The 19,314-nt window shown below is 46.6% G+C and overlaps 1 protein-coding gene across 2 annotated transcripts in view; it reads left to right on the top strand.

Annotated features, from left to right (window-relative positions):
* The window catches only part of HDX (highly divergent homeobox), a 40,447-nt gene that overhangs the window by 9,167 nt on the left and 11,966 nt on the right, over positions 1 to 19,314 (top strand). For both annotated transcript variants that reach the window (XM_071442190.1, XM_071442189.1), the window contains 4 exons: positions 939 to 2,063; positions 5,841 to 5,894; positions 13,943 to 14,089; positions 17,522 to 17,729. In XM_071442190.1, the coding sequence (XP_071298291.1) occupies positions 939 to 2,063; positions 5,841 to 5,894; positions 13,943 to 14,089; positions 17,522 to 17,729 (1,534 nt within the window). The remainder of the gene's footprint in view (positions 1 to 938; positions 2,064 to 5,840; positions 5,895 to 13,942; positions 14,090 to 17,521; positions 17,730 to 19,314) is intronic.

A 19,314-nucleotide genomic window follows, 5' to 3' on the forward strand; every position in this document is an offset into this window, starting at 1 on the left:
TGGTGCAGCCAGGGCTGCTTTGCTATTTTTGTGCTGATTGAATGTCCTAGAGGAGGCAGCCCAGCTCCCCTCTCCTTGCAGTTCTCTCCATCTTCATGTTTCCCTTCCCTCTCCATTTCCCTTCCTGCAATCAAGTATCATTCCTTCTGCTTTCTTCCCTTCCTGAGCCCTGATTTGCAGCACTTCAACTTTTTCTTACTTCAGAATGGAGACAGATCCAGTGTCTGTCCTGCATTTGTCACATTTTAGCACGATCTTACCTTTCTCTTCTTTACACCCATCATTTTTGCTTCTCCTAATGCCCCCTTTTTCCCTTTTTTTTTCTTTTTAGCCTATAAAACTCTTGGTCAGTGATTAGTTCTTTGCAAAATGATACTTGAGTTGCAGCTGGCACTTGCAGATAGGATTATAATAGGCACATGAATTCTCTAAGTACAATTGGTCAGGAGAATGGGACTGCAAAGCTGACCACTAACTGACATTTTACTGCATGTTACAAATTGTGCCTCAAATTAAACATTTTGTAAAATTTGACAAAAAATTAGTAGAGCAGAATAGTGTATGGCAGAGATGTTTTTTTTTCCTGTATGAAATTAGTCATGGTGGTGTCAATTAAATAAATCTTGACAGTTCAAGACAGGAGGCATCAGGATTTTTGAGAAGCTGGAGTTTTGGAATTGAGGCTGGGGTTGTCCTGTGTATGAGTTGTGGATCCCAAAGAGGAGGCCTGGATCTCTACCCTGTATTGTTCAGGCCTGTATTTCCACCCTGTCATGTTCACTGCATAATCAGTACATGATTTACATATTTGTAAACTTACATCTCAACTCGAACACTTAACATGTCATCAGACCTGCTTAAAAATGGAATTGCTAATTTCTTTTCTGCCTCTTTGACGCCTGGTTTTGTGTTTGTTGGCGTTGCTGTCTTGTTTGCAGACGTGGGTTGGCAACAAGCGGCGGAAGATGAGCAGCAAGATCGCCGTGGAATCTGGGGGCACCCCCCCAGGCACTGCCCCCGCCACTCCCTCCGTGCCCCCGGAAGCAGCGGTGAGAAACGTGGTGAATATCGCTCGATCCCAAAGCCAGCAATCCTCTTGGACCTCTTCTAACAACGACGTGATAGTGACCGGTATCTACAGCCCCGCCGGCTCCTCGGGCCGCCCGGGAGCCGCCAAGCACACGAACGCCTCCGTGGCAGAGCTGCACAAAACCTCCATCCCACGGCTCCCGGGCAAGAGCGACGCGGACTTCCAGCAGCAGCACATCCCTCTGGGACGGCAGGTACCCCACTGTAAGAACGCTTCCCTCTTGGTGGGGGAAAAGACCATTATTCTGTCCAGGCAAACGAGCGTACTCAATTCTGCAAACTCCATCTACAGTCACACGAAGAAAAGCTACGGCAGCTCCTCGGTGCAGACGGCGGAGCTGGTGTTACCTCAGAAACCCATGATTTGCCACCGGCCCTGCAGGGCCGAGCCCTTGGCGTGCCAGCGCTTGCACAAGGCCGAGCCCGCGGCCCTGGCGCCGCACGTGGCCCCGGGGCCCAGGGCTCACCCCAGGGAGCCCGGCTGCGGCACCCAGAACCTGGAGATCCGCGAGGTGTTCTCGCTGGCCGTCACGGACCAGCCGCAGCGCCTGGTGCCGGGCAGCGCGGCGCAGAAAGCGCCCTCGCTGGAGGGCAGCTGCCTGTCCATCGCCATGGAGACGGGCGACGTGGAGGACGAGTACGCCCGCGAGGAGGAGCTGGCCTCCATGGGGGCGCAGATCCAGAGCTACTCCAGATACTGTGAGGGCAGCGGCTCCGGCCGCGGCGACAACCAAAGCGCGGCCGCGGCCGGGCCGGGCCGCAGCGGGGGCTGCGGGGCACAGCTGGGCCCTGCCCGCGACGGGCCCGACAATCTCCTCTACCACAGCAGAGAGTTCCACCTGCCCGCACGGACCTCATTGCACACAGCATCCAGCACGATTTATAACCCTGCCAGCGCAGCCAGAAGTACCTTTTCTCCTCATTTTACATCTTCAAGTCAACTGAGGCTGTCACAAAACCAAAATAATTACCAGGTAATCCATCAGTTTATCTCTGTCGTCAAGCATCAAAGCTGAGGCTGTAGATAAATGCTGTTTCCTTTCAGAGTTGGTGGCTATTAAGCAATAGGTTCACCTTTCTGCAGGCTGTGCTCCTTTTACGCCTTCCAGTGGAGATAATTCCTTCTCAAACCCAGTGCAGGCAGCCCTGCAGTGTGGTAGCACTTCTACCTGGCCAGCTGAGCCCTTGGTAGCCGTATGGTGAAGATCAGTGAGGATTTCATGGATTCCAGGACTAAGTTTTGACTGCAGGAGGATCAGACCCACGAGCTGGTGGTTGCTCAAGCCTGTGTTGTCCTGCCCTGGCTTTCCAGCACATGCCATGGCCATTCCCTGGGTGTTCTGCTGTGGACACACATCACACATAGCACAAGACGTGGTTTCAGGCTGGCATTTTTGTATTTGCTGACTCCATTGGTGTCAGCTTGGAATCCTGTACCCCCTGTGCAGGTGGCAGTCTCTGTGTTCTGTCAGGGATTAGGATCCCCTGTGATGGAGTTAACTTAGCTTCCTTTCCCACAGCATCTAATTCAAATAATCAGTTTTACATTCAATCCCTTTATTCCTTTTCCTGTACTAAAATCCCTTTAGTCATACTGGGGGGAAATTAAATGCAGATCATTGAAGAACTAAAAGATGTTTAGGAGAAACTGCAGCACTTGACACATTTTGTTTTAGTTTTTGGTATTACAAGGGGAGAGATACTTGTGCAGGAAACATCCAAATTGGTATTTTTCATGGATTTTTACACCATCTGGCATGCCATAGCCTGGAGACACTGAGGTAAAAGTCTTTTAAGGCTGACAGAATGTGATTCTGTGTGTGTCTCACCTGCATGCATTTGCCTGTTATTGCCTTTTTATTTTCTCCTGAAAATAAACCATGTCGACAGCCTATCACCTTTTCCTGTGCTTTGCTCACCAGGGTAGAGAATGAGACTGTGAATCACGTTTTTCTTAGGGTTTTTTTTTGTTTTTCTTCTCTTTTTTTCCTGACTTGTTCCTATCTCCTGTGACCATTTGAAGGAAAGCTTCTGAGTCCAAGTCAGTGCCAGTATTCACCTGAATTATTATTTCTCTGGGTACACCAGAGGTTTGATGGACAGAGGGTAAATTCTGGGGAGTAGATGCACATCAGATGAGCCATTCTCTCCTTTGCTCTCACACAGTCTCCCAGTGTTTGCTGTTACTTTTCTTACTTGGTTATAGAATTCCTGAAATGCTGTTTACTTTTGCCATCCCAGTTTCACAGGAGAAGAGAAGCTGTAAATGTGCAATCAGTCCAATAAAGGGTTGGTGGAAGTGCTTACAATTGAGTTAAAGGCATTTTAGAAAGTTTCAGGAAGGGAAATCCATTACTGATGCCTCCATCAGCTGTGTGCTCATGGTACTTTATTTCACTCTTGGAAAAGCATCAGAGAGATTGATTTCTTCTTTTTAAAATTTTTTTTAGTGAAAATAAGAATAACTTTTTGGGGGATTTTATGGGATAGGAACTGAGTCTTTTTGAAGAGCTAGAACAGTTCATGGTAGATGATATTTTATCTGCTCGTGTGGTGTTTTATGGATCAGGATAAGATCTCTGGAATTTTGTTTCGGGTTTTTTTTACTTCCCCCTGTTGTAACAACACACCTGTTTTCTGATAAGTGAGGAATTGATCTGTATCCTAGCTGACCTCCATGCCTGTCACAGACAGCCCGTTCTTTGGATCTGGAGTGTGGATGGAGGAAGCTTCTGTCATATCCCTTGTCATCCCAGAGTTTTAAACCTTGGAAAAGCTGAGCAGGAAGCTGTTAATTCCCTTATTGCTGTGAGCATGCACCCTGTGAACCCCTGAGGTGACACTTCTGGGTATTAGAGACTTTCTAAGGTGCTTGAATCCTTTTAGGCTTGTACAGGATGACATTTCATTTTTTGGAGTCAGTTTATGTTAATTTATTGCCCGTGTTTAGCTAATTTATCCATCAGCACAGAGATGAAAATCCTTAAACTTGGGGAAATCTTCTTGAGTTTAAAAATAGATTAAACCTGAGCTAAATGATTATTGGAGTAGTTGAACATCCAAGCAGATGCTTCTTCAAAGTCAGGACTGTGTGATTCATGTTTTGATGAAGCAATTACTGTCATATATTGGTGGGGTATCTAATTAGCAATTAGTTATAGCTTCCTTACTGGTTCAATTAATCAAATTCATGTTAGTGTAACTTAAGACTAAATTTAATTAAGTGATCAATTTTAATGCCTGAGCAGTTTCAGTAAACAAATTCTTCAGCCTACTTGCTTGTCTCAGTTTGACTTTGAGCGTGTTGGAGTGGAGAGGTTACCTGTGCTGTCCTCCAGGCTGAGCTGGGATTTACTTTTGGTTTCTTCCCCCCACCCTAAGGCACAGGAACACTGTTGAGAATCTGTATTTTTATTTACTCTGCTCCCAGGCCCAGTCCTTGTGCCTGTTTGACAAGGGCAGCTCAGAGCAGTGCCATACACATTGGATCCCAGGGAGTGAGGTGAACTTGGCTGGTTTTGGCCCTATCCCTGTCAGAACTGTGTGCATTTGTCTTCCCAGCAACCCTTAACACTCTGCCAGGTAGATTTTGCTTTATTCCCATAGAAAATCACTTTTTTTTTTGTAGCCTCCTTTAAATGAGTGAAGAGGAGGCACCTGGGTGATTCCTCAGGGTCCCTTTGCAGTGGATTCTGTGGTGTGAAGCTCTTGTGAGGGATGGATATAGGGTTATAACAGACAGACAGAATTTCTAAAATGTTTGTGTGCAGTGAAGAAATTAATATTTTAGGCTCAAACCCTAATGGCCCTTGAGAGGGGAGAGTGCTCCTTTCATCCCCCTCAACCCTCTTTGTGCTGTCATGAGAAAGTGTCTGACTTTGGGTGACCTCCAAGTGCTTCCAGCTAAAAGCTTGAAGAATAAAAGTGTTTTATGTGTTTGTACAGCAGCCACCTGTACCAGGGCTGCTGTGCTTGTTGTGCTCATGCTGCAAGAGCCATCAGTGAGAACTCTGCCAATACAGAAACTCTCAGAGCTGTTTGGGTCAGTCAGAAGTGCACAGGTTTTTTCCTCACAGGTGATTGATCTCTCCAGAGCTGTGTTTAGTCTCTCAAGCATTGCTTGTCTGCAGCAGAAAATGAACATGGAATCTTAAATAAGTCTAAAATATTCCAGGCTATTTTCCCTCAGATGGTCAGGGAAAGCACTCTGAGATTTTTATTTAATAAAGTCTGATCTCTGGGAATGATGGAGAAGCAATAGGAATGGAAGCAGCTCTCCTTTGCCTTCACACCCCTTCTCCTTCCTTCTCCATCCTGACATCCCTATAATTTCTGCTGGTACTCAAATCTTTAACATCAGACATTGAACAGCTCAGTGACAAACATGAGAGCATTTTTTCTGGAAGCTGAAGTGATGTAATTGGAAAAGATGTGAAGGCAGCTCAGTCCTCAGCCTTTGTTTGACTCCAGTCTGCTCATCCTGCCAGATGGAAAGGGAAACTGCTGTTGTGAAATACAAATTTTGGGGTACCAAAAGCACAGAAACACCCACTGTATTATCCTGCCCTCACCCAAAGAAACAATGGTTTATTCTTGGCAGTAAAGGTGAGAGGGACTTGGGTTTCAGTCTTAACCTGTTCACAGACATTGGTGTCAGAATTGAATGCACAGTGCTGAAGTCTCAGTATTGGCTCTCACATCAACCTAAGCTGCTCTTGTTTTCTGTTCTGTTTCCTCTTTCCCCTCTGCAGATTTCAGGAAACCTTACTGTGCCTTGGATTACAGGTTGTTCCAGAAAAAGAGCAGTAAGTACATTTTCATTTAAGTATCTAATGCAACAAGTAAAGCAATGAAAAGTTGATAAAAATGCATTTTTGAAAATGTCAGTTCTATTTACCTTGGGTGGGTTTTTTTCCCTTTTTCCTTTGATACAAACATTATCTGCAGGTGCAGTGTTTCAGTTGAGGTGAAGTTGATGTCTGACTTAAAAGGAGGTCAAGGTTGTAATCCAGTGTGAGGTGATGCCCAGGTAGGAATGGTGCTCTTAGCTCAAACACAGCATCTGAATTGATCAGGACTGAGAGTTTGGAGCTCAGAATATTTTTTTTACATTGAAAGTGAAGTGGTTGTTAATTGAGGCAACTGAATGCTTAGGAGAGTAACTCCCTCTGCAGCTTCTCTGCACATGCACAGAATTAGTCAGTGCTGGCTGTAGGAACTTGATCAAGTCTAATTTTATCCAGATAAATGTCATTTCACAGGAGCAGAATCAGCCAGTTTGGTGTCCTCAATTCACAGACAACTCCAAACCATAACACAAGGTATGAAACAACTTTTGTCAGGGAAAAAAAACCCAACAAAACCCTGCCCAACTCTTCTGTTTAGTTAGTGCTCAGCATTTCCAGCTTGTCTTTGAAGAGGTGTCAGTTCTGCCTCCTTACCAGCAAATGCAGCCTCAGGTGGGATGGTACAGCCAGGGGCTGCTCTGTCACCCCAGCTCTGGCAGAAGCAGCAACTGGAGAAGTGTCTGCTATGGTAACCAAACTCCCCAGTCTGTGCAGCTGGCAATGCCCTGGGAATGTCCTGGCAGTGCCCTGGGAATGTCCTGGCAGTGTCCTGGCAATGTCCTGGCAGTGTCCTGGCAATGCCCTGGCAGTGTCCTGGCAGTGTCCTGGAGGTGCCCTGGCAATGCCCTGGCAGTGTCCTGGCAGTGCCCTGGCAGTGTCCTGGCAGTGTCCTGGCAATGTCCTGGCAGTGCCCTGGCAATGCCCTGGCAGTGTCCTGGCAGTGTCCTGGCAATGTCCTGGCAGTGTCCTGGCAGTGCCCTGGCAATGCACTGGCAGTGTCCTGGCAGTGCCCTGGCAATGCCCTGGCAGTGTCCTGGCAATGTCCTGGCAGTGTCCTGGCAATGCCCTGGCAATGCCCTGGCAGTGTCCTGGCAATGCACTGGCAGTGCCCTGGCAATGCCCTGGCAATGCCCTGGCAGTGTCCTGGCAATGTCCTGGCAGTGTCCTGGCAATGCCCTGGCAATGCCCTGGCAGTGTCCTGGCAGTGTCCTGGGAATGCCCTGGCAGTGTCCTGGCAGTGCCCTGGCAATGCCCTGGCAGTGTCCTGGCAATGTCCTGGCAATGTCCTGGCAATGTCCTGGCAATGCCCTGGCAGTGTCCTGGCAGTGTCCTGGCAATGTCCTGGCAGTGTCCTGGCAGTGTCCTGGCAATGCCCTGGCAGTGCCCTGGCAGTGTCCTGGCAGTGTCCTGGGAATGCCCTGGCAGTGTCCTGGCAGTGTCCTGGCAATGTCCTGGCAGTGTCCTGGCAGTGTCCTGGCAATGCCCTGGCAGTGTCCTGGCAGTGTCCTGGGAATGCCCTGGCAGTGTCCTGGCAGTGCCCTGGCAGTGTCCTGGCAATGTCCTGGCAGTGCCCTGGCAGTGTCCTGGCAATGTCCTGGCAGTGTCCTGGCAGTGTCCTGGGAATGCCCTGGCAGTGTCCTGGCAGTGCCCTGGCAGTGTCCTGGCAATGTCCTGGCAGTGTCCTGGCAGTGTCCTGGCAGTGTCCTGGCAGTGTCCTGGCAGTGCCCTGGCAATGCCCTGGCAGTGCCTGCTCTGTTGGCAGTGAGGTCTAGGCAATGGAAGAGCCTTTCCTTGCTTTCTCCTGCTGTAACCAAAACTTTTTCCTTTATTATTTTCAGTTCTTTAGTCCTCAAAAAGTGTGAGTGTGGCAGTTTCCTGTATAAGTAGGAATCTGAGGACCATCACATTAATGGTGTTTTCTCTCAGACTTTTTCTAGGTCTCAGCTGAAGCACTTCCCATTTCTGCAGAGTTTGGTACAATGACTTACTTTTTTTTGTACAGAGAGCACTTTATAAGAGCATCTCCCAGAGGAACTGGTACTTTTGTACAAATCCTGTTGTGCTCAATCCATCTTCTTTCTTTCCTAAGTGCTAATTCTCTTGAGAAGGCTTTTTAAAATGCAGCTCCTTTCTGGAAGGCTCATTCCCTTTATCACTTAATGACCTTTTAGAGCATCTCACCAAGGAGCTGGGGAGTGTCCTGGGTAGAGTTTCACAGCTAAATGGGGAAGTTTTAGCCAATATCCAGTTGTGAGGTAATCCAGGTCGGGTGTGTGACCTGGCAGGTACAAATTCTGCTGCTGAGGTTGTTTTTAGAGTTCAGTGCTGTTCTGGGGTCAGGTGTGTGCCAGAGCCAGCTCAGATTTGGCAGTGGCAGCACAGGGCTGGGAGTGGGGTGATTTTGGCCTCTGCCTGCAGCACTGGGGGTTGTTGGGCATTGTGGTCATGCTGGATACCTGACCCCAGCTGTAGAAGGCAGCTCTGGTGTAAAATTTAAACCTTCAAGGATGTGGAGGTTCCTGTTCATGAATCATAGAGTCCTTGAGGTTTGAAAATACCTTTAAGATCATTGAGTCAGCCCAGCATCAGCATGGTCACCACTAAACTGTGTCCCCAAGGGCCACATCCACACATTTCATGAACACTTCCAGGGATGGTGATTCCACTCCTGCCCTGGGCAACGTGTTCCAATGCTTTACAACCCTTTCAGTGATGAAATATTTCCTGATATCCAATATTTCCTGATATCCTGGTTTCCAATATTTCCTGATATCCTGATTTCCTGAGCCTCCCCTGGCCCAGCCTGAGGCCATTTCCTCTCTTCCTGTCCCTGTTCCCTGGGAGCAGAGCCTCCCCTGGCTGTCCCCTCCTGTCAGGAGTTGTGCAGAGCCACAAGGGCCCCCCTGAGCCTCCTTTGCTCCAGGCTCAGCCCCTGCCCAGCTCCCTCAGCTGCTCCTGGTGCTCCAGCCCCTTCCCAGCTCCATTCCCTTCTCTGTCCCCAGCCTCTCAATGTCTTTCCTTCAGTGAGAGACCATTAAGGATGGTAATCAGAGAATTCTTTTTCCTTAGACCTTTACTCATTTGTCTTTTTAATCAATAAAATGCATAAAGCCCTTTGGTTAATACAATCTGTTTGACAACATCTGTGTCCAGATTTGTGGATGCACTTTCCCAGTGTGAGTGCAGAATCAGCCTCCTTCAGGGGGCAAGTGGAGGACTTGGCACTCTGAAACTGCTGTGTACACACAGGGGTAAGACAAGCAAAGGACAAAAAGCTCCTACTTCCTAGAAACTTTGATTTCAACTGTGAAATTCTTTTGAATAAAGAGTGTGAGGGAACAGAAATAGAATGGATAGAGTTGTAGAAGTGCCATTATGGCAATTACTGCCATTCAAACAGGAAAAAGGCTAATCTGTATTTTGGTTAAAATGGAGAAGATTGTCTTTTAGATGCTCTGAATTTTTAATCTTCTGCCTTGATGTTTTGTTTCCCTTGCCCTGTCCTTCAACTGCATCAGGAGAGAAATAAAAGCTGTGCAGTTCTGCAGAAACTCTTTCTTGTGTGCTCAGCTCTGCTGTAGGATGATGTAATCCTGATTGTTAATGAATATTAGTCTAGAAATATCACCCTCTCAGTAACTCATGAGAGTGTCTTTGGAAATGCCAGAGTTCTGTCTTCTGTCCTGGTGCATGTGCAGTGGCCTTTATGAATGCATTGATTTTTGGTTTTTCACAGGGTGGTGGAAGGATAACAAGGATTCAGAAGTAGCAGTGAAGGTACCAGTTAAGGAGAATTAAAAGGGAGAAAATATCTTCACTTCTGTTCTTAGGTCTTGAGTGTACTGACTGAGCTTCAGTTCTGTGTCATCTGAGGTCTGAGCAGGCTGGGCTGTGTTTGGGGTGGATTTGAAGGTACTGGTGTGCTCTGGAGAACATTTGTCACACAGGTGGTGGCTCTGGGTAAGCCTGGCTTTAGTGGTGAAGTTCTCTTTTGGGGGAGAGAGGGGGAGCTTGTCTGCCCTGAGCTTCACTTTGGGGTGTCTGGGCTCTCAGACTGTTGTGTTTGGGACAGGAGAATACTGCAATGGGTGGAGAGTGCTAGATTTTGATTTTTGTGCCACTGTTTGCACATTGGCTGTTTGAGCAGAACTCTGTCACAGGAGTGCAGGCACACTTTGGGCAGTGGAGGGGCTGAGGTGTGACAGCTGCCCCAGCTGTTCTGGGCATGGGAGCACAGCTGGATTTTGTGGGGCAGAACAACCCTGAAGAAAGCTCCTCCTTGGCCTGGGGTGTGCAAGGCTCAGGAGAAACAACTGAGCTGAGAGCAAAAACCTCAGAGCAGCTTCAGAGAGCCCTGGCAGGGATTAATTAATCAAAGCTCCTGCAGTCAGTCAGGGGGCACCTCAGCTCTGCCTTTTGTTTTAAAACTATTCCAGGAGGAGCTTGGGGAGTTCTCTCCACCTTCTCTGCTCCCCCAGGAGGGGGGAACCATGGTTCAGCTGGGTCAGTGGGAGCACGTGTGAGTGAGCCAGCCAGGCTGTGCAGGGAGCTGAGCCCAGCTGGAGCTCTCTGCACGGAGCCCTGGCCTTGCCCCTGCTCTGTGCCATTGGAATAGAGACTGAAGTGTTTCCTCCTGCTCTGAAATATTTAAATACATTCCTCAAGGTATTTCTGCTTTGGTAATAATACCATCCTTAGCATGGCCTGGCCTTTTGGCAGGGAGCAGCACCTCCTTGGCCCCCAGCAGTGCTGGAGGAATGCAAAGGGGACAGGTCTGGTGGTTTTTTATTGTGTGATGTGCTCTAGCTCAGTGCCACAAATCACCCTGGCTTTTTGTCTGTCTGCTGGGAGCCTGCAGGCAAGGAGTGCATCCTGCCTGAACAGGAACTGCACAACTTTCTGGTCCAATATGAGGAAGACATTCATAGATCAAGTAAGAATCATAATTAAAAATCTAAAAATCAGTTTAATTTGAGGCTGAACATTCACTATTACACAGACCAGCTCAAAATCTCCAGAAGGGTGAGTTGTCATTTGTGTGGTTTGAGGGTTGGTTTGGAAATTAGGGTGAGATAACTGGGGCTCAGTGTCATTTCTTTGCTAGACTGTTCATTGCATTGATATTTCTTTTTGGGTTTTTTTTTTAATCTTTTTAGTTGAATTTGATTTAGAAACAGGTATTAACAGAATATCTGTAATTTTGGCTGCATGCTGAAGCAGTTACAGCTCTTCTCACAATGGGGTGCTATGAAATATTTATCACCTCTGCTTCCATCAGAGCAAACTTTGTGCTTACCCAGCCAGTGGGGAAAGATGCAAAAAGTCTCTGCTGCAGGAACCTAGCAGTGTGTGAGCAGGAGGAGGGGAAGGGTCCCTTCAGACACCTCTGTGCCTGAGTTTGTGCAGCTGTGTGTGAGCAGCCGTGTCCAGCCTAAGCTCAGCGTGGCTGTCACTGACAGGGGGCAGCTCTGTGGCACTGGTGAAACCTGAAGCTGAAAGCTCAGGCTGAAGGAATGTGTAATCTGGAACAGCTTTAATGAAGTTTAGTATCTTGGTGTGTTAGGGGGAAATGCAGACCTTCAGAATTTGTATGTGGGAAATCAAGAAATAATAAACTGAAAAGCAAGAATGATATTAAATGGGATAGATGGGAAAGGAGAAATGTAGTGGAATGATTCAGAAATCTCTGTTAATACATACCAGTAAGGTCCTGAGCTGGGAATTGATAATCCTCTGAAGAAAACAGGTATTAATTAGTGTCAGGGTTCAGAGAGCTCCATGCTGGTGTCACTGGGAAAGGTGAATAAGGCAAAATGACACTGTGCTTGTACAGAAGAATCTGGGATTTGTTCATGCCTTGAATACTTTGAGTGCTTCTGATCTTCCCATTCCTCCCAAAATATAACAGAGAAGCAGTGACAGGGATCAAAGGCATGGCAAATTTGTTTGTGAGAGGTTTGTTTGCTAAAAATAACCATTACCTCAGCTCATTTCATCACCAAGTATCAGAACTGAATGTTGATTTAATATGATTTCACTGCAATTGAAATGAACACCACACACAGTGCTCAGCTGCAGCATAAATGCAAGTTATGTATAAAACCTCAAGTTCTTCCATTTTTTAGCATGTCTTTGATTAATACTCTGAAATTTGTGGATAGCTTTTGTGCACGTGGCCTGAAACATTTTCAAGTGCTGCATGAGAGGCGATGCGAAAGCGCAGGCTCTGAGCAAAGGCAGGATGAGGACACTCCACTCGTGCAATTATTCACCCCAATTATAGACACCGGATTTGCACCACAGAAATTGCTGCACTGTGGGGGATGAGGGGCTGGCAGAGAGCCAGGAATGTCTCTGATAAACTGGGTCATCTCCAAGGATGGTGTTGTGCTACTTAGGAGGTCGGGGATAAGCCGGGTTTAACCCTGCACTGCACAGCTGCTGATTCAATTGCTTTTCCTTGGGAATGCATAGGCTGGATTCTGCTGGACAAAGCCTCTGCTGCTTAAACTGTGGCCAACAGAAGTGGGAAATGTAAAGGTTTCAGCCAACAGCCAGCAGTGCCAAAGCCAAGCCTTGCATTAGCAAGCTGGCTATCTGAGGAGGAAATGAGAATTGTATTCAGAGCTTAATGACGTAAAAAATAAGAACTGAATTACTGGTTTGCCTTCACCTATAAGTATTGTCATAAATATGAAGCTTTCCAATATTATCTTCTGATATTTTCTCCTATAATGGTGATTATTATGATATTTGTAGGGCTCTGAGGTTTTCCTCTTGGTCCCTCATTTCCTCTGATGATATTAAGCATGGGAAGGTTATTAACTAAATTGATGGAAGCTTAGTTACATGTACAATGTAGAAATTCTATCCTTTATTTTCTGACAAAAGTCATTATGTAATTTTTAAGCAGTTTATAATGTAGGAGTCAAACTTGGGTATGATCCATGTCAAAGGGATGATCCTGTAATTGAAGGTAGTTTGTGATTTCCCTAAGAAAGTGCTGATAAGGCCCATGGCACAGCATGTTACACCAAGGCAGCTAATCTGGAGCTGAGATTTGGACATGCTCAAGTGTCATTTACATCTGCTGAGCTTAAGGAGTGACACTGATCCCATCCATGATGCTGGTGCAGCTATTGAGAGCAGGCTGTGGAAATCATGATCCTTCAGGATCTCTGAGATCCCACAGAGCTGCTCACTTGGCAGAGCACAGGGGCTCCTCAGTGCTTGTCCTCTGAGTAGCAGGAAAAGTGAAAAACATGGGTTGGTGTAATGAAACTGTAGATTTTAGATAAAATTCTGTGTGAAAAGGTTTTTTTAAAGCTGGGAAGCTCTACCAGAGAAATACTTTCTGTGCTCACACCAGTTTAAACAGTGGTGAGATGTTTAGGAATTCTTTTTCAGTTTTACTCCTTTTATCACTGATCCACTATCACATGTTTTGATAAACATAGACAAAGAGTTTGGGAACTCAAAGATAAACAGTGGAACCAATTTAAACTCAAGCTCACCACATAAACATTAAAGTATTCCCTTTAGGAAGTCAGAATCCTTTGAATTATGCATGTGTTGTAGTTCGCAGTAAGATAAAAGAACTTTTAGGGGGGAGGGTGAGAAACTTGAAAAGCCTTTAAGGAGTAATTTGCATAAATTGGGTGGAGAGAGTAAACAGCACAAGGGGGGAAAAAAGTTATTTTCAGTAAGGCCCCATAGAATGAGATAAAACAAATTACCAAAGAAATCAGGTGGAAACAAAGCTGAAGTGCCTTAAACTTGTGTTAATGCTGCCACTGCCTTTACAGCAAATCCCAGGGAACTCTGAAGTGCCCTGGATAAAAAAAAAGAAATAAAAAAACCCCCAAATTCTTAAGGGAGACTTAAAAGAGAAGAATAGCCATGGAGACAGTAGAACGTGTGTGTTACTGTGTGAGAGACCTGTGGACATGAATGCTCAGGATAAGCAGATTTTTTTTCAATCTAACAGTGTTTTTTTTGTCTTGCAGTTACAGGACCGCACACAATTTAGTGACCGAGACTTAGCTACCCTAAAGAAATACTGGGACAATGGCATGACCAGCCTGGGCTCAGTCTGCAGAGAGAAAATTGAAGCTGTGGCTGCAGAATTAAATGTTGACTGTGAAATAGTTCGGGTAAGAAATCCAGAGTCTTCCCTTATCTTGTCGCAGGAGCAAAAATAGGACAGATGAAAGGCTTTAAAAATTGCATGAGGAAGCTTGAAATAGATTTCATGTATTACATAATGAATGACCATGTTGGGAAGTGCTCTCCTGCCTTTTCTGCAGTCCATATTTAGTAAAAGCCCTCAGGTCAGGGTCTTATTGATCAGCAGCAGAAGCAGCACTAGGAGCTGTTTGACATTCTCTTGAGGAAGACTTTAAGTAAAAGTGTTACATTTTTGAGGGAGATCCTAGAAGACTGAAAGGTACTATTTACATTGCTAATAAGATACCAAAAAAGGGGTTTTCTAAAGATACAGGGAAAATACTTCTCATTCATGCTTATAGGGAAAATTGTATGAAAGAAAATGCTCCAAAATAGAAAAAAAAAACTGTTACAAGGCTGTCTTGAGGGCAGGTTGAGGTGTGATGGAGGAATTCTGGGCCAGTTCAGTTTGATGGTTGCTGTAGGGGGCTGAGGGAGGCCCAGGTGTGCTGGAGATGACCTGGCTCCCAGAGCCTCTGCACATCACCTCCTCCAGACGCTGGGGTGGTGCCACTGTGTCCTGGCTGAGCAGACACCCAGCAGCACCTCTGGGGTCTCTTTCCCCATCCCAGCCTCAGGAAATGGCCCCATTGTTTGCAGTCAGACAAGGACAGGAGCCTTCCTTTCCCTTGTGACAGGTGTGACAATTGGGATTGTTCCTTCCAGGCTTCATCCTCTTTTTGCAGCTGTTTCCTGAATTCCTGGCAGTGCTGCAGGAGCAGGGCTGAGCCCTCAGTGAAGCTCTCCTGCTGGGAGACCTCTGCCTTGGTGTTGCATCCACATGGTCCCAAAGCTGCTTTCAGAACACCCATCTGGTTATTTGTTTTTGTGGGCACACAGGAATGCTGAAAAGCCCAATTGTACTTTTGGAGGCTGAAGAGAATCACTCCTTCCTCTGCAGAGAGCAAAGCTGCTCCTTGTTTTCCAAGGACTTCCCTTTGCTCTCTGAAGGTGAAGCTGTTCCCCCTGGCAGCACCTCTGGACAGGACAGTGGCACCCTTGGTTTGTTCCCTTGGGGACACTGGCACACCAGGGCTGTCACTGTGGAGTTCAGTGCAGCCCTTTCCTCCTGCTGGAATCTTCCTGTGCTCAGGGCAGGGACCAGGACACCCAGAAGGCTCAGCCTCACCTGCACCAGAACAGACCACAAATGATCCCATGCACTCACAGACCTTGCTGGAAGGCTTTAAGGATGTATTTTAGGGATAAGAATGTATTTTAGGGATAGAGCTCTCAAGCTGATTTCCCACATGGCAATTCCAGTCTGCTCTTGCCCTCACTGTTTTGCTGTTCCAGAATGTTCTCTGTTCAGCACAGCACACAGGATGTGGAACCTTCTCTTCCCCATTTGAGACACTATCAAAACATGTTCATCTTCTCTGACATTCTCAGTATGTTGAATGAAAGATTTTCTGCTTTGCAAAGTCTGTGAAAAGATCTGCCTTTCCCCCAAGTGCCTTCTTTACTAAAAAAGAGATAGATTGAATTTTAAATTTTGTTAGCACTGTTTATTAAAATCACAAGAAGATGGGAAAATTCAAAGAATGGCAATACACTGCTTGGAAAAAAGATACCCAGATCTCAAAGGGCTGCTTGTGGGTTTTCTTTAATTTTTTTTCCCCAAACTGTAGGTAATAGAAAAAAAATGATCTAGGTAGTTCTCTGCATACCTGTTGTGCATTCTTCAAAGAGGAAAATCAGCAAGCTGGGAAAGCAAATACCAGCCAACAAAAAAGATTTGCTAAAAATAGTGTTCAGCATGTTATCTTTCAGCTTGTTAGAGATGCAGCTTTAAAAGGCTTGTTTTTTTTTTTTTCAAGGCTGGCACAGCATGAAACTGTGTTTAGTACTTGGGACTGCTGTTAATATTCCTTTACTTTTTCTCTTTGGTAATCAAGGTATTATAAGCAAAAAGTTTTTTATTCAACTTTCTCAGAACCCTAGGAAGAGGAACAGGGTTTCTGAAATAAGGCCAGAGTGATGCTTAGTGTGTCTTTAAAAAATATCCTGAACTATTTTAATGTCTTGGGTTACTCATTTGGAGCAGAGGCCTCATGGAAAGGTTGTGCATTTTGCCATGGCCTGGTCATGTTTTCAAACCCAGGAGCTGCTGCTCCTGTTTCTGGGGGTGTGGGTGGTGGGAAGGGGGATGAGAGCCAGCCCCAGGAGAGTGGGAGGAGCAGCTGGTAAAGAAATGGATTCCTGGCTCTGGGAAGGATTTTTGGTTGCCAGTGGAGGCTGATTTGATGGAATGGAGGGTCTGGGGTACAGGGGCTGTTGAGCAGAGTTGAGATGAGAGGTTGAAAGCTTGAGTGACACAAGGGACAGGAGAGCCTCAGGAGGTGAAGAGTTGCAGACAATTTTTGTTACATCATGTTAAACTCTGAATCTTTAATAATTTTTTGTGTAAATGTTTCTTCATCAGAGAAGGCAAATTAATGACCAGGTGTACAGATCCACTTGGAGAATTTAGAATGTGGGGAATGTGGGTCTTTTCTTCTTTTTTTTTTTTTTTTCTCCTTTGAAATTCAATTTTATTGATGTGAGATGAACTTAAAGCATCCATCTCCATCCCACCATGGCAGGGTTTCCAGGATTCCTGGGCTGGTTTCATCTCCCAGACTGTTCCCAGTGTGCTCCTCTGCACTCATTGCAAACAACTTTTCCTAAAGCTCTGTTTTACAGCCAAAGGGGACTGCAGGATGAGCTGCTCTGAGCTTTATCCTTCCAAGCTCCTTTCTGTCCTGCAAGGGGAGTGCTGTGGATCTGTCACCTTGGCCAGCTCCTCTGTGCTGTAGGAAATCCTAGAACAGAGCAGGTGTTTGGGTCATCGGATGCTTCAGTCCCCTTATGGAAGTTGCAGAATAGGAGAACCTGAATCAAAGATCTTATGCTAAATTTGTTGAATAATTTAGGGGGGCAGAGACCTTACAAAGTCACCTAGTCCTGCTCTTTATCTGGAGCAGGATTTACTTTGGAATCAAGTCAGGTTTCTCAGGATGTTGTCCATTGAAACGTTGAGTACCTCCAAGGCTGGAGCTGCAAAACTTCTATGGACAAACTGTCCCTCTGAATCACTGTAAAACATTGTTTTTTCTTTTATATTCTCAATTCCAATCAGAACTTCCCTTGCTGCCACTTGTGCCTATTGCTTCTTTTCCTTTTGTTTCCCTTGGAAAGCTGGACACAGGATTTGGGGAAGCAGCCTCAGGAGGGTGAAATACTGGGGAATACTCAGCTCCCTGAGCTGCTGGCTGCACCCTTGTTCCTGTAGGCCACATGTGCTGATGTCACTTGGTTGGGGGCCTGTTGATTTTGTCATAGTTTCTGATATCATTCATGTTTATTTCTCTTACAAGACTTGGATTGGGAATCGAAGACGGAAATATCGTTTAATGGGGATTGAGGTCCCACCCCCTAGAGGAGGTCCTGCTGATTTCTCTGATCAATCTGAATTTGTTTCTAAATCAGCACTTAATCCAGGAGAGGAAACTGCTACTGAAGTGGGGGATGATAATGATAGGAATGATGAAGTATCAATCTGCTTATCTGAAGGAAGCTCACAAGGTATTTGGAATGCAGTTACTACTGTGCCTATATTTTCAATTTTGTGCAGTGTGCATGCTTTGGATTCTGTTGTACACATTCAAAAACGTCTGACAGAGTCACAAGTGCTCCACCCCGCCTGGGCTGAAGGTACTGTTTGGTCTCTTTCTTCTGCCTCTGTGTCTCTGAGTTTTGTTGGGTTTGTTGTACAAAGATTGGAGAAACCTTTGATCATGAGAGCCCCATTTCTGCCAGATTCATCTGAAACAAAGTCAAGAGTTCACGTTCTGCTGGTGCAATTGAGAGCTGGGCAGCCAGTACACGTGGGGAAGCCTCTCTTTCCAGGGAATCCAGATTTAGAAAATGCCCTCTGCCAACTGCTCAGCTCTCCCCCGCCAGCTGGGATGGCCATTCCATTTGACACCCATCCCTGGAGGTGTCCAAGGCCAGGTTGGACGGGGTTTGGAGCACCCTGGGACAGTGAAGGTGTCCCTGCCCATGGCAGAGGTGGCACTGGATGAGCTTTAATGTCCCCCCCATCCCAACCCATGCAGTGATTCCATGGTTCCATCCCTGTGATCCTGAGCCACCCCAGGCACTGGTGGGGCTGGAGCTGCTGCTGGGACTGAGCAGAGCTGCTGGGACTGTGCATTCCCATTTCTCCTGGCAGGGAACCCCTCGGCTCAGGCTGGAACAAGGAGCTGCCCAGGCCTCCTGCTGCTTTGTCTGACAGGCAAACACAACCAGCAGATCAAAGCCAGGAGCAGGGAACAGCCCAGGAGCCTTGGAACTGCACACACAGGGGGTGTCCTCAGTAAACTGCAGGATCTGGAGTGGGAAATGCCTCCAGCTGAATTCCCTTTCCCCCCAGGAGCCCATGGGATCGATGTCTCCCTGCCCCTCCTGTCCCTGAGCCCAGCACATCCACACTCACTAATTGCTCCCAGTGCTTCTGCCTGGGGGAGATCAATGGAGCCTTTGCTCTCCAAGCTGACAGAGAGTCTGACCTTGGGCCTGCTGCTGTGCAGCTCAGTGTGCCAGGCTGGATCCTGTCATGTCCTCAGAACAGTCTGAAGGGAAGAGCCAGGGGAGCTGAGGCGGCTGGGAATGAGTTTGGGAGCTTTGTCATACTTGAGTGTAGAGGGAATAAGATGATAAAGAAATGGGTCAAGTGATTGAAAGCCAAGTGAGATGAGGAATCTCAGAGTCCTTGATTTGCCTGAGGTGTGGAAGGAGCTGATTTAAGTCAGATCTGCTTGAGAGAAAATGGTGACAGGGAAGAGTCTGAAGTGTCTGCAGATCAAGTGAGGAATAACTCCATGTTGTAGAGCCAGGCAAGGTGAGGCTGAACACTTGGGAGCATTGTTAGTGTCAAAGCCTAAGGAAATGCAAGGAAACAACAGGATTTCCACAGCACCCAGGAATCCCTCCTTCATCCCTTTATTCTCCCACTACAATTATTTCTGTTCATTTCTCCAGTTCAAAGGAGGAGGTTCCACTGCTGCAGCTCAGCTGGGTTTGAACTTCCTGGAAAAATTTCCCCCAATAGCCATGGGTTAGTCCCAGATAGGGAATTGTTCCAATGTTTGTGAACTGTAACTTTTGA

Source organism: Agelaius tricolor, unplaced genomic scaffold (assembly GCF_023055355.1).
Source record: "Agelaius tricolor isolate 1412-34295 unplaced genomic scaffold, bAgeTri1.0.p SCAF_17, whole genome shotgun sequence".
Taxonomy (NCBI): domain Eukaryota; kingdom Metazoa; phylum Chordata; class Aves; order Passeriformes; family Icteridae; genus Agelaius; species Agelaius tricolor.